The sequence below is a fragment of the Lagopus muta genome, chromosome 8 (assembly GCF_023343835.1).
Source record: "Lagopus muta isolate bLagMut1 chromosome 8, bLagMut1 primary, whole genome shotgun sequence".
In the NCBI taxonomy this organism is placed as follows: domain Eukaryota; kingdom Metazoa; phylum Chordata; class Aves; order Galliformes; family Phasianidae; genus Lagopus; species Lagopus muta.
The window spans coordinates 21,911,168-21,925,249 of record NC_064440.1 but is presented as its reverse complement, the minus strand read 5'-3'; the positions used below and the strand labels follow the sequence as shown (position 1 = coordinate 21,925,249).

At 34.6% G+C, this 14,082-nt stretch overlaps 1 protein-coding gene across 9 annotated transcripts in view; it reads left to right on the top strand.

Annotated features, from left to right (window-relative positions):
- CCDC141 (coiled-coil domain containing 141) overlaps window positions 1-13,249 on the top strand; it is a 65,312-nt gene extending 52,063 nt beyond the window's left edge. For 4 of the 9 annotated variants that reach the window (XM_048952680.1, XM_048952679.1, XM_048952681.1 and 1 more), the window contains 7 exons: window positions 47-139; window positions 3,482-4,368; window positions 6,179-6,351; window positions 11,231-11,385; window positions 11,480-11,609; window positions 11,704-11,869; window positions 12,973-13,249. In XM_048952680.1, coding sequence (XP_048808637.1) covers window positions 47-139; window positions 3,482-4,368; window positions 6,179-6,351; window positions 11,231-11,385; window positions 11,480-11,609; window positions 11,704-11,869; window positions 12,973-13,105 — 1,737 coding nt within the window. In that variant the 3' untranslated portion in view covers window positions 13,106-13,249. Of the gene's footprint in view, window positions 1-46; window positions 140-3,481; window positions 4,369-6,178; window positions 6,352-6,850; window positions 8,995-11,230; window positions 11,386-11,479; window positions 11,630-11,703; window positions 11,870-12,972 lie in introns of those variants that run through there. The other 5 variants (XM_048952686.1, XM_048952684.1, XM_048952683.1 and 2 more) reach the window with 5 other exon arrangements.
- Window positions 13,250-14,082: the final 833 nt, after the last annotated feature.

The following is a 14,082-nucleotide window of genomic DNA, read 5'->3' as shown; positions in this document are numbered from 1 at the left end:
ACTGTCTTCTGTTGTGTATCAACTTAATCTTCTTTTCATGTGGCAGAAAGATGACTTTGCTGGAGAGCTGGTTACTGTTCAAAAAAAAGGAAATAGTCAAGAAGCATGTGAGGACAAAGCAGATGAAGAAAAGCATCAGGTTGGTTTGTTTTGACTAGAACCTCATTTGTTAGGAGGCTTTGTACATTGTTGGAAAGTTTATTAATTTTCACTCGTGAGCATCCCTTAAGGTAAATTGTGTCAGTGTAGTCTTGGTACCTTCATTTGTCTTTTTTTTTTTTTTAGATAATCCATGCAACCCACATTTTTTTCCCTACGCAGTTTTCTTTTTCATACTTTTTACTTGTCTGTATATCTCCTCAACATCCTCTACACAGAACTGTTTTTACTTTTTGAAACTCTTATTTTCATACTTTTTTACCATTTTTTTTCCTTAAGTATTATTGATGCATTATTCCTAACACAGCCATCTTCTATGTGACTATTTCTGCTTTCTCAAGGGAGAACATATTCAGCATTAAGGAAGATAAGTCCTAAAGGAGACTGCTTTTAGTATTTTTTAGAACTCTAAAATTCATTCGACCTCTAGATGCACAGAATGAAAATATTCAAATTATTCATCATATTCTATAAGTAAAGCTACATAACTCAGAATTTGAACACAATTTGAACAGGTGGAAGTTTTGATGCTTTCTAAGTCACAAATCTTCATCAGAAAGAGAAATCATTATCTTTAACATAAATTTTCAAATGTTTTTTATTTTATTTCAAATGGGGTCAGATATATTGCTTACAAATTCAAAATACGATACTGAGAAGAGAAACAATATTCTGTCTCTTATCAACATTAAATAGGTATCAGTGGCATGTTGAGATAATGCACAAAAGCAAAGTATTTAAAGGCTAGGTATACATTTAGAATTGTAATAAAATCCTAGGACATAGACATTTTTGATATATCATAAATACAAGAGGTATTAAAACTGTCAATAAACAAATGCAGTATTAGAAATGCAGGCGATAAAAAAAGGGTGTGTTTTTTTTAGAGATTAGTTCTAACTTGATGAACAATTTGAAGCCTTGGGGTATTGGTTTGTAAATGTATCAGACTTTCAGGTTACGTGGGAATGGATGATAGCATATTTAAGTCTTTACAAAGGTAGGATAATTTAGGAGTTGATTTGGAGATCTAAAGTTTTGCAAGATGACAATGTAAACCAATGCTACACTAAATTGTTTTAAATTGTAGAAATTCAACTGATGTTATCATTCCCTTTAGATCTATATAGAACATCATCTTCTCTGCTGGTGAACCGAAACTGAGCTTAATTTACTTTGTTACCTCTGTTCCAAGTTGATAGGGCTTTCACCATTGACTTGGAGCGCAGATTTCACTCAGAATTTTGTCTGTTCAAAAAAACAAAACAAAAAACAAACAAAAATCATACAAACAAACAAAAAACAAAACAAAAAAAAAAACAATCTGGCAGAAAGCCATAGCCTTATTTTTCATTTTGCTAGGTCACAGCCCTATCAGTCCTTGTTAGACTGTGCCTCAGCTGCTGATGGGAGATGTGAAATATGGCAATTATGATATTTCCACCCTTTTCATTACTCCATGCTTAAGCAGATTCATTCTTACTAGGTCTTTTCTGTCTTTAAATTTCCATCCCTTCTGGGAAAGACTTGGCCCATTTCCAATTTCACATCCAACATATAATTTTTGTCTATGCTTCTGCAATCTAATTTTTGCAATATTAATATGCTTTAATAATATAACTCTCTAAAAACTGGTGCTTTTGGTGCTTTTTTTACTGATTTGATTACAAGTGGCAGATGAGGGCAAAAGCCCTCATGCTGCTAAAGCCTTTCTTACAGTTTGCTCACAGCTCACCTACAATTTTTTTTTTCACCAGAACATCAGCAGTTTCTCTAGGGTCATTTTAAAGCAATGTCTGGAGTAACTCTTTTGTGACTTCTGAGATGTGATAACTACGAAACTGGCAGCAAAGCCCTGCACTAGGATCCTAGATTAGTTAATGGAAGATTCCAACATTGTTGTGGCCTTCTCACAGATATGTCCCAAATGTATGCCAATGTGCACATGTACGTGTAGGCTCTTGAACAGAATGTGTATAGAGCATTAATTTCATTCAGACAGCCTATACTATTAGGAAAATTTGGCCTATGTGTCTTGTTTTTTGTTTTTGTTTTTTTTTAATATAAGTCTTCAGTGTTTAATATTCTCAAGTCACTTTTGACTTCTTAATATTTAATATTAATATTTAATCAGATTTGGTTTATTAAATTTGCTGATGTATTTCAAACCAAATAGCCTAGATTTTCTGCCTAGGTGTCTATTAACATGTAATTTAAGAAAGACTTGCCAACCTGGTTGTGTATAAAGTTGATATGGTCACTTAGAACACTGATGGTAAGGTTATAAGAGCTGGGTGACAGTCAAATTTGCAAAGTTGAGAGAATGTATGAGGATATTGAAATTAATCCCTAAAAAGAAATATTTTCTAGAAATAGCTGACCATTAGTCAGAACCTCAGTAAAAACACTTGAATACATGACAAGTTAGGAAGTATAAATCAAGGTTTTATTTTATTCTGTGCAATTTGAAAGGTGAAAAATTTATGCTTTCCACCAATTTGGAAATTCAATTTTGATTGTTTTTATATCACTATTCATATTGAAAGACAATTTGAGGTTTGGATCTTATCAGATAATTGTGGAAAACCTTTAACACAAACTTCATCTTTGAAGTGCTTTGAATGCTTTGGATAAAAGTGTGGTGAATGATGTTCTCGCGCCACATCTAATTCTTTTTTTTAAATGAGAGGGTTTTTTTATTCTTGGTAGAAGGAAATAAAAAGAATCTTGACGTTGTTTTTTGTTAATATTTGGATGAGATCTTGAAACAACTGGCACAAAATAAAGAAAATACAATGTGTTTGAAAAAATATCTTGAAGATATTGATTTAACTCTAACTCCTCAATACGTGAACATCAAGTAACAGAAGTCCAGTAGCTTGGCTATTAATCTACTTTTATTATGTAACTGTTTCCCTTATAAATGTCATGCCACCTCCTTTTGCATGTACACCCACCCACCAAACACAAATGCTATTATGAAAACCTCCTACAAGTCCACAAGTTGCCACTTGTTTACAGATGAAGTACTTTTTCTTATTGTTCCTGTTATGATTAGAACAAATACTTATTATATCTGGTAGTTTGTCCAAACAGTTTGAAATTCTAGTTAGCTGCAGCAAGCTTTTGTGATGACTATCCTTTTCCACCTATTTCTTCCTCTTCTTATGATACATTAATTAAGCTTAAATAGAAGAAAGATTTCAAATATTTTTTGCCAGCTTTTGTATGAAAAGGTGATGGTTTAAATGATAACCTGTTCTCTCTCTCTCTCTCTGTTTTTCCTTTCTTTCCATTCTTCTCTATCCCCTCCTAATTTAAGAAGAGGAATAAATTGGCTGATATTCCAATTATCTGCCCAGCTGGTGAGGATCTTGTTTCACAGGATACAGAGCTGTCATCTTCAGCCAAAGAGGATAGTTTACAGACTGAATTCCTGGCAGAAGAAATACCCTCTGGAGATGAATATGAGTGTATATCACCTGATGATATCTCTTTGCCACCACTTTCTGAGACACCAGAGTCCAATCTCTTACATTCTGAAACCGAGCTAGAAGAGCAACATTGTTGTAGTTCTCATAATTTGCATGCCAGTTCATATAGCTTGCAAATGCAGAAAGCCTCCAGTGATAAAAGATTGATGGAATCATCTGATCTCTTAACAAATTCTGCTTATGCTGATGCTACAAATACTAGAATGGAAAGGCCATCAGCTCAGCTTGAGAAGTTTTGTATCTCTTCAACAGATTCTGGTCCAAATGTCAGAGCAGATTCTCCTCTGCCTTGTCGTTTACAAGCAGTATGTGAAGCTAGCGCTGCTTCCTGCACAATAAGTGCCAAACCAGCATATAGCACGATGAGTGAAGCGCGCAAAACACTTTTGCAGCACCTTGAAATTCATAAAAGCATGGCAGAAACACAAGAACAATTGCATGACTCAAATAACTGTACTAAAACCCAGGACAGGCTGCATGCTTTGCCTGATGCATTCTCAGGTTTCGTCTTTCAATCAGACGCCACCAGAAGCTGTCAGAGGCAGATGGTCATCCGAGAAGAGATTAAAAGTGCATCAGAAAAGAACAGCATGGCCTGCCTAACTGGACAGGCTCCTAACTTCTCCCAGCTTCTGTCTAATGTAACCGTCATGGAAGGTTCTCCGGTAACTCTGGAAGTAGAAGTAACAGGAATCCCAGAGCCTACACTGACATGGTGGGTAGCTTACAATGAGAAAAAGTAAATATACCTATTTGTGAGGCACCTTGAATCACTTACAACTATATTCTATTAATCTATAGACTAGACTAAACACCTTCTGTTCTTTCCACTCCACACTTCTGCATGGTTCCCACTTTCAGAATTATTTGACAATTAACCTACTTCAAATAATCGTTGTACATAATTTTAAGTATAATGAGAACACTGAACAACTGGAAGCATATTCAACATTCTTTAAGTGGATTTGTCAAGTATTTTTTATGTTTCTACTTCAACATTCCCTTTGTTCAGTATTGTCTTAAATGCTCACTCCCAATTTACTCTAAATCTGCTTCTTTTTCAAGGTACTTGCCACAGTGTATAGACAGATGGGCACAGTTATATAGTCACTAAATATACATAGAGACAAATATATTTATAAATACGTGAGCGAGTTGTTCAAAATTGGAGGTAGTTTACACATTTTAAAAAAAAACAACAAAAATCTGTCTATGAGTACCTTTTATATATATATCTGTATTCTTGCGCAGTCCTATCTCTGAACTTCTATGTCTAATCAAATTTCTTTATACTTCATCATATCTTTCAGTATGATATTTTAAAAGTTCCATGCAAAACTAGGTACTGGCTGAACAAGAGGACAGGATTTCAAGATTTCAGTATTAGTCCTGTGTTTTTTGGCCTATTTTTCATTAAGTTTTCCCTGATTTGCTATTCCTTCACACTAGACGTTCACCATAGATACCTTTCTTTTAATGTGTTAAAATAATATTTGCTTCCTAATGATCTTAACTTGAAAATGTTTCTAAAAGTACACATGTAAAGCATATCTATTTTGCAGAAGACAAAGCATTTCAATAAGGCAAACTGTAAGCTGAATTTTCTTCCATGGCACTGAGAAAAATACTGTATTCTGCAATCTTGGTGATATATCCTCTATTGGTATAAATAAAGTTTGAGGAGTAGTGCTGGTAAAACCATGTACCTTCAATCTTGTTTTATCACAAGAAAGCATTAATTTAGCTTGTAAGAGTGTTCATGGTTGATATCTGATCTTTTATAGAATATCATTCCACAGAAAGCAAATTAGAAAATTATTAAAATAAGTGATATGTTTATAATTTAAAAATTCAGTATGGTAACATTGAAATCATGTATTTGGTACCAGTGTCAACATTTCATTAGATATACTCTTTGGAAATCACATCTGCATTCAGGTTAGGTTATGCTGAAATGCGACCAGCTAAAAAGAGCCAGAACTTTCTCTCACTTCCAAAATGTATATTAGTAGGCAAAACCAATACATGGTGACAGACTCTGAAGTTATAGAATATGATACCTGTTCTATCCTGCCTGATGTGAACTACAAAAGTGTGAGTGGGCTGTGGTGGAGAAACAGGTCCTTGCCTCTTCTTTCTGCTGAACACAGATGTTTGGCAATGTCTGTATTGCTTGTGCATCTTAAGATCCTGTTTTCTCCAAACTGAATAAGGATTGACTACTTTACTAGCAAAATTAAGAGTATAGGCCTTCATGCTACAGTCTTGAATACTGCAATGAGATAACTGGGTGACTTGTCCATGCAAAACCATTTTCAAAGCCACATTTTCCAGAGGTAAGAAAATCTTCTGCAGCAATTTGAAGAATTCAAATATTTAGATATAACTTTAAACATGAGGACTGAAAGCACAGCTGTGAACTTCTTTGCTACTAATTTTGTGTTGTAAGGTTATTGGTAACTTGGAAAGATCTGCTTGGCATACAGTGACATAAATCTGACTTGAAAACTGACTCTCTGCTTCAGGTACAAGAAAGGCCAGAAAGTGACTGCTGATGAGCACTTAACGCTTTCCCAAAAGGAGACAAAGCATACTTTATTCATTCAGAAGGTGTGTGATAATGATGCTGGCCTCTATGTTGCTCGGGCTAAAAATTCTAGTGGCACTATATCATCAAGTGCCATTCTCCGTGTGCAAGGTAACAGGCCACCTATTGCAAGAATAGACTGGATAACGCTGTGTATCATTTATATTAGCATATCACTAATGTACTGGCTATTCACAAAATAAGTATGGTACTGAATGCACTGGACTTTGTTCTCACATGCTAAGACAATGAAATTTATTTTCCTACACTGATTCTTTCACCACCTGTACCAAACTACTTTTATGTAACATTTGATATATTGCTTGTTCCTTAATATCTGTGTTATGTGCTTGTTTTCCTTTATCCTAATGAAGCTGAGATTAAAAAAAGTTACAAGGGTTTTCTAGAATCAAAGGTCCATTTTTGCATTTTAAATATGTCGGCATTATGAAGAGCTGACATTTTTATAGCTACTGCTTGTCTCAGTACACACAGTGCTCATATCAACACATCCATTATGGTGGGGAGGGAGAAGGGTGCTGAAATTTATTTTAAACATAAAATGTGCTTTTTCCAATGACATTTTCTCATTTCTTTTTTTCGTTTATAGGATAAAGATTCTTAGTATAAAGTGATATATGACAGTGCAATCATGAATACTGTCAGACTTAAATTTGTCTCATATCAGCAGGTAATCTCCACAGATTAAAGTTGCAATAGAGTTGTGGTAATGTGCACTACAGAAATTTGGCATAGAATTGTCAGAATTTGCGTAAGTAGCACTTAGTGTATCCTAGATAAAACTTGCAAATATTTTTCAAAACAAAACCTGAGGCCTTCCAACACATCCACCTTCTAAAGCAGATGCTTGTGATACTTTTGTCATTTTATAAAAAGTACAACTCTAAATATTTCTAACAATTATGTAAAGCATTACTATAGGACAAGAAAGATACTATTTTATGGAATGTGCTTTCAAAAAGTTTTAATGCACTTATTTCAGAAAGAATCAATCAAGATGAGGAAATACTCAAAAGCATGTGCGCGTTCTCTCTCTTTCTCTCTCTCTCACTCACACACACACACATCATTCTCCTTTAGTAAGTGGTAAATCCAAAACTAAAACTTGTCTACATATAACAAATCATAATAGGAACAGCCATGGATATTATTTATTATGTAATTTGATTAAATCTTTGACAAAAGTATTAGTAAAAGGTTCCACTTAAATGCTTAAATGAAAATTAAGTCTCTTTAATTTTAGCACTTGTGCAAGTACAGTAAAAACAATTGTGGCAAAATCTGAATGATTTTTCCTGCACCTTTGATTTGCAGCTTTCATGTTATGTCTATGTTGATATGGAAAATTTAGAGACAGGAAATATTTCTTTTCAGTAAATTATGCAAGATAAAGTAAATAAGTCGTTTACCAGGCAGCAGGCTGTGGGCAGAATACATACTTGAACTTGCAGGGGTAGATGAAATTGAAGACTGGCATTTAGATATTTTGGCTCAGTGACTCTAACTTTATTAAAATTCCTGTAACTTTGAAACAACAGACGTTCATAAGGGAATATAACCCCATAGCAATGAGAGAGGGAAGATAATAAGAGGTAGTGAACAAACAGGAACAAAATATTTGACAAAACCCCAAATAAACAACTTTGAGTTTGATCATCTCCTGAAAATGTTGATCCGATCACCAATGTATAAAAATTAACTCTTTTTCAAAAGTGCTGTTTCAAAGTAAAGCTATTTTTAATAATTAGTATGATTTTTAATCTTTCAATTTTCAAGAAAGTAAAATTCAGCATAGTGTTCTTATGTCTTTGTGACTTCATTTATCTTGGTGTTTGCTGCAAACATAAAGCAAGGAATCTGTATGAGCAAGCTGAATTGCGTAACCATTATGTTAGGAAGTGTTGTGTTAAGAACAAACACAAAATGCCTCCTCTATGAATTCTAAGATTTTTTTTTTATGCCGAAGAGCTGCCACTGCATGACAATCTTATTTATATCGTTCACTTTCTGTTTGGAAAAAATTACTGACTGATGGCTGTCCTTCAGTCCTCTACTTTTACTGAGAGCGTGATTCTTCCAGAAGCCTGTTATTCAGAAATTAAAAGTACTCATATGTTGTGATTTGTTTTCTGCTTTTCTAACTTTATAGGCCATTCAGATCACTTTAAATCACTTTTGCCTTCAATCTTAAGACTAAGTGCAAGTCCCAAGGAAAAAAAAATTAAAAAAAGAAAACCTACACAGGAGTGAAAGCAGAGATACTGCTTCCTTTTCCCTTGCCTCTGCTGGAATCTGGCTTTTAAATTAATCATTAACATAAGGCTAGAGACAGGAAGAGTTGTCCCTGATCTGTTCTCTGTAGAGGCTAGACTCAAAGTTTCATCTTAGTTTTAATGTATGCGTGCTCTTCATCTTGAAAGCTGCAAGAAGTTCAGTGCTAGAATGTTCATTGTTCTGTCTTTAAATGAACAGAGAGCAAAGTTGAGAGATATGTTTCTCCTTTGTGGTTGGAGGAGAATCACCTTTGGTGCAAGACGTGTGTTGAGTCTCTCTGCCCTACAGTAGGCAAGGCTGGAACTAGCATTTCAGACTTCGCCCTTTGCAAAAATACACTTTTTAAATCAATACAATTATGTTCTGTTTTTCTTCCTTTATTCTAAATCATGGTTCAGTAACTCATGAAATGAGACTTGTGGTTGAAGTTTGTAATTTCCATATTTATTTTCCTCTTTTTTTTAAAAAAAAAAAAAAAAAAAACACTTTGATAGTCTTTTCGGTAGCTAATGTACTGAACGAGGTGTGGAAGATAGTTGATCTTAATGGACTTTTTGAATGCATTGCTTAATGAAATTTGACTTGATAGTCTGGAAGACTTCCCAGATGAGGAAACTGCATTGATGTTATATCCTAGTTGATCATTGCTATGATGTAGTGTTAAAACTATACCCATGCTCAATTTCTCAGTTTTGTTGGCTTAAGCCAGTGAAATCCTTAAGCCAGTGAATTTCAGCAATAATTTCAAAGCTAGACTTTTTTTTTCCTTTATATTTCAAGTAGCATATACTTCCTCCTTCTTTTAAATGTTACGTAGAAGCAGAAAGTACATTTGGCTGGCTTTTGTTCTGGTTTTGATGCTTTCTTATTTTACAATACTGAGCTTCTCTAAATGCAGTCACAGTTTTGAACCTATAATTATGTCAAGATACCAGAATATGAACATCTTTCTGAATCCTCTCTTAAAAAGCAGACTTAAGTATCCCTTTAGCCTTGCAACATAAATAATGACGCACATTACTGACCTAACCTTACTTCCTCCTTCTTTATATACAGAAGCTTATTAAGAAGGAGTTGAACAAGATTGTCTGACTAGAAGTGGAACTGTATGAAAGGGTGCTTCCACAACATGTATAAATTTTAAGGGGAAGGGGCTAATTCTTTTCATTTTTCAAAAGAAGCAGCCTGACTGTGGGCCTTGTATGAGTTAGTAGGCTAAGGGAGGCTGAGGCATTCCTCTGGTTGTGTTTGAATCAGATGTGGATGGAGCTGCAATGGAGCAGGTGGCTTCCTCTCAAATGACTGGTAAGGTATGCTTATTTCTGGACCTTTCTCTGGAGACTTTGCAGGTTAAGCTAGTACACTGTGTGTGTGTGTTTCTTTTGTGACTCGGGGAACTATGTTACTAAAAATTACAAGACAGATTCTCTTTAATGAGTTTACACCATGATATTCAAGGACAGTGGAGTTCTGGATAAGGATATTCAGATCATAAACATTTTTCCTACCTGAAGCCATCAGAATGGGTTTTCAGTAGCCTAAACAACCTGAAATATTTCTTTTTGTGAAGCAGGAAAAAGTGGGCATGATGGTGATAGATTGATGGTTGGGCTAGATGGTCTTAAAGGTTTTGTCCAACCTTAATGATTCTGTGATTCTGACATTTAATAATGATATAATGGGAAAACCATTGGTGAAATATTATGTTACTTTTTGATAATTGTTATCAGGCTATGATCACATCATTTTACATCAGATTGCTGCGGTGTTGAGTTCTAAAGCATGTTTTTCTAAGAGTTATAGGCCACTTAATAGTTTCCTCTGCATGTATTTTTCTCTTTGTTGCCTAGAAATTGGTCACTCTAGTTTTTATGTTCTGCTGACATACTGATCCAAAATCAAGATAATATCTGATTGATCATTGTCATGCTTCCATTCAGATCTGATTTTTTTTTTTTTCAGATTGGTTGATTCTCGTATTGAAATCTGCAGATTCAAAAATCTGCTTCAGGTGCATGCGATGAAATCATGGTGGCAGCTTTTGTATGCCAGCTTTCAACAGCTGAGAATGGCACTGGTTAATATAGACTTTAGGTTAGCAAGAATATGAGAGTGAAATGTATATACTTCTGCTCTGTATTGTGGCCTCAGACCTACAGTATGGAAATGATGCAAAGCAGCTTACATCAGCAATCAGTTCATTAATACAAGGGAGTGAAAATGTTTCACTTCCCACACTGATATTTTGCAAAAATATCTAGCTCGGTCATCATATTTTGGATTCAGATGCTGGGTGCTTTCGTGAGATGTTATTTTTTGCTTCAAAATCAAAAGAAGAAAGGATATGATGTACAATAGTGCACTAAATACAATAAATAACTATCTTAACTATGTTCCTTTAAATTTATGTGGAATATTTATCTTCTCTTTACTGAAGCATAACAATCAACATAGTTACCTACTACCTGTACAACAAACATGATTCCTTGACATTGACATGGAACTAATATCACTACATTGATGCATGAAATTATTAGATGTTTAGTCTGCATGTGTTTCAGCAAACTTTATATTATATAGATAAGCGAAGTCTGCTTGTTCCAGTCTTGCAATGTTGTAAAATTCTAACTATGAAAACAGATGTTTCTTCATCTGCTTTAGTGGTGCCATTTAAAATACAGTGCATTTTTTTCAGTACAAGGAAAACAGCCAAATTTCATACAGAAATTTGGACACACAACTCTTCAAGAAGGAGAAGATTTAATCCTGCATTGCACTGTACGTGGAAAGCCCGTACCACATGTCTACTGGAGCAAGGATGATATCCAAATAGTTGCTGGAGACATCAGTGTATGTTCTAATGTTCTTGAAATGCTTCTCAGAGAAAGATAATATATTTTGCTTTATGCTAATAATAATCTCCTATGTGCATTCTATTTTACAGACTGAGAAATTAGGAGATAACTACTACCTGTTAAAAAGAAATGTAGCTCTTGCTGATACTGGGAAGTATATCTGTGTTGCCAGCAATGAAGTTGGAAAGGCATGCTGTTCTGCTATAGTAACAGTGATAGGTGATTCACCTTGGCCAAAGGTATGCTTTAAGGCATGTTGCTGTATTAAATGAAAGCTTAATTTCCAATTTTGGATGTGTTTGTCTCATTTCAGAGAAAAATAAAAACCCAGAACTTTTCACTGTAAGTCAGGCTAAATCAGAATGGGAAAATGGGTACTTCTCAACAAAAGGGGATGTCACCACAGCTGAACTTGTACAAGACCAGGACATGTATTGTGTGAGAGGCCAAATGCCAGTCTCTAAGCATCTCCCAGTAAGGTGTGTTACATCTGGTAATAGTTAAATAGCTGCAGTAACCTTAATTTACAAAGCACTCGTATAACACTCTTTCTGATCCTTTGAATTTTTGCATAATGTAGAGCACATGATGTGGCTGCTTCTACGCTTTTGCATTTATCTACACCCAGTGGTATTAAATTTTGTTGAAGACTTCATATTACAATAGAAAATGAAATTTATGTGAAACAGGGTATTTAGTTCAGTGATTGTTTTATTTTTGCTTTAATCTAGGTATCTTAATCTCAGTATTAACTTACAAATGAACAACTTAAGGGTACAAACTATTCCAGAAGTTCAGATATTTTTCCTTTGGTTATGCAGTGAGTTCTTGACATGACCTAAGAATACAATTATTTTTAGCATGTTGGCATTTTCTTTTTGAGGGACAAAAGTGTTTATCATAACAAACTTTTTTTCAACATCTGCACGACACTAATGAATGTTTTGCAAAAGCCGGGTATTGCTTTCTCTGCAAAAGCAAGCTGATTAAGTAGGGCAGCTGATATTTTCTATATACGTATATGTATATATAAACACACACTAATTCTCTCATATTACAGCGGAATGTTGCTCAGTGTTGTTTGAATTTATTAAATGAAAGAAATGTATACATGCACAAAATCCTCCAGTAGTCATGATTTAATTTTCCAGAAAAATCAGCTGATTAAGCATTGATTCACAAGTTTTATTTTGTTTTCTGTATCACTGTGAGATGACAAGTATTCCAAAGCACTGGAATCAAATATAAAATTACATTAATTATACTTGATGCTGATATATAACTCAGCATATTCAGCATGATTAAAACATGGAGACTGTATAGAAAGATCAGATTTCCTTTTTCATTATTCTTCTGTTTCTTATACCATAAGTACCTTCCAATTATTTGTTACTGTTAGTAAGATAAAGGATAATTTATGTTCTGTATGGAGTCAGTGTGTATTTTATCTTTAATTTGTTATCATCTCAAGACCAAGAATCTATATCAACCACTACAATGCTGCTTATGAAAGGGAATGTTGCAGCTGCCACAATTTAAAACACAGACAATATAAACTGTTTGTTTGTTTTTTAAATAAAAGGTTTGAAGAGAAACTGTGGCTTCAAGGAGTGTATCTTGAGCTTGCGAGACCACCAGATATTAGCTTCAGTCTGGAACATGTTCCTGGTTTACTTCAGCCTACTGCCAAGGATCAGAAGATGAACTGCGATTAATGAGGGGGTTCATCTTGTTTCCTGTTTCCCTATGTGATGAGAAAATGAATATTTGAGAGCTATTTGATGTGTATCTAGATTGAAATTTATATTTGATTTCTCTATAAATCGTTATTAATAAAACTCACTAATGCCCAGCAGTTATTAAGCAGTGTTCTGTGGGTTTTTTTCTGGTGTGTTGGACAAATCGATCAGAATAAAACAATGGGAAAAGAGAGAATTGAGCCCTTATAAATTGCAGGCTCATCAGCACCAACCATTTTGTACTATTATAATCAGTGGCATCAGCTCTTCCCTCTAGCTTGCGTGGAAAATTCAGACACAGATATGGCTTTCATATATTGCTTATAAATATTCCTGCAAATTAAATATTGTGTTCATTGCCTTATTCCTAAGAAAATGCTTTGGCATTTCCCAGAGGGACTGTGCATCAAAAGAAATGGTAAATAAGTGTTACAGTTTTGTGTAATGCTTGCTTTGTACCACGGATGTTTTCAGGGACCAGGCATTCTCTTTAAAGCAGTATAATGGAGAAGTCTTTAGCTAAATGGCTTCTGTCTTCATGATTGGATTACTGTGATAAAGCAGTCCATTTCAAGCTGGTGTGTGCCACTGTAGTCTAGAAGAGTGGAACTAGTTTCAAACTTGCTTTAACCAGAGATTTCACAGCTGTAAAATTACTCATGACCTGCAGCATCTTTTCATAGTATAGAGAAAACCTGAAAAGAAAATGAGCCTTTTGGATTGTAGGGCAACCATTAGCAAGGTGAAAGTTTTGCTTCAAGGTGTCTTTTCAGCTCATTGCAAAGCTCCTTACAAAAAATGAAGACATCTGAAGTGCCATCCACTTGCAGAATTGGGAAAACTGGTTGGGAAAAACACCTCTTTCATCTGGTTATTTGGCATCATAACTAACAATAACTAGTTAGATTTGGGACTATCTGCTATTCAGCTTCTGACTCAAGTTTTCTAAGTCC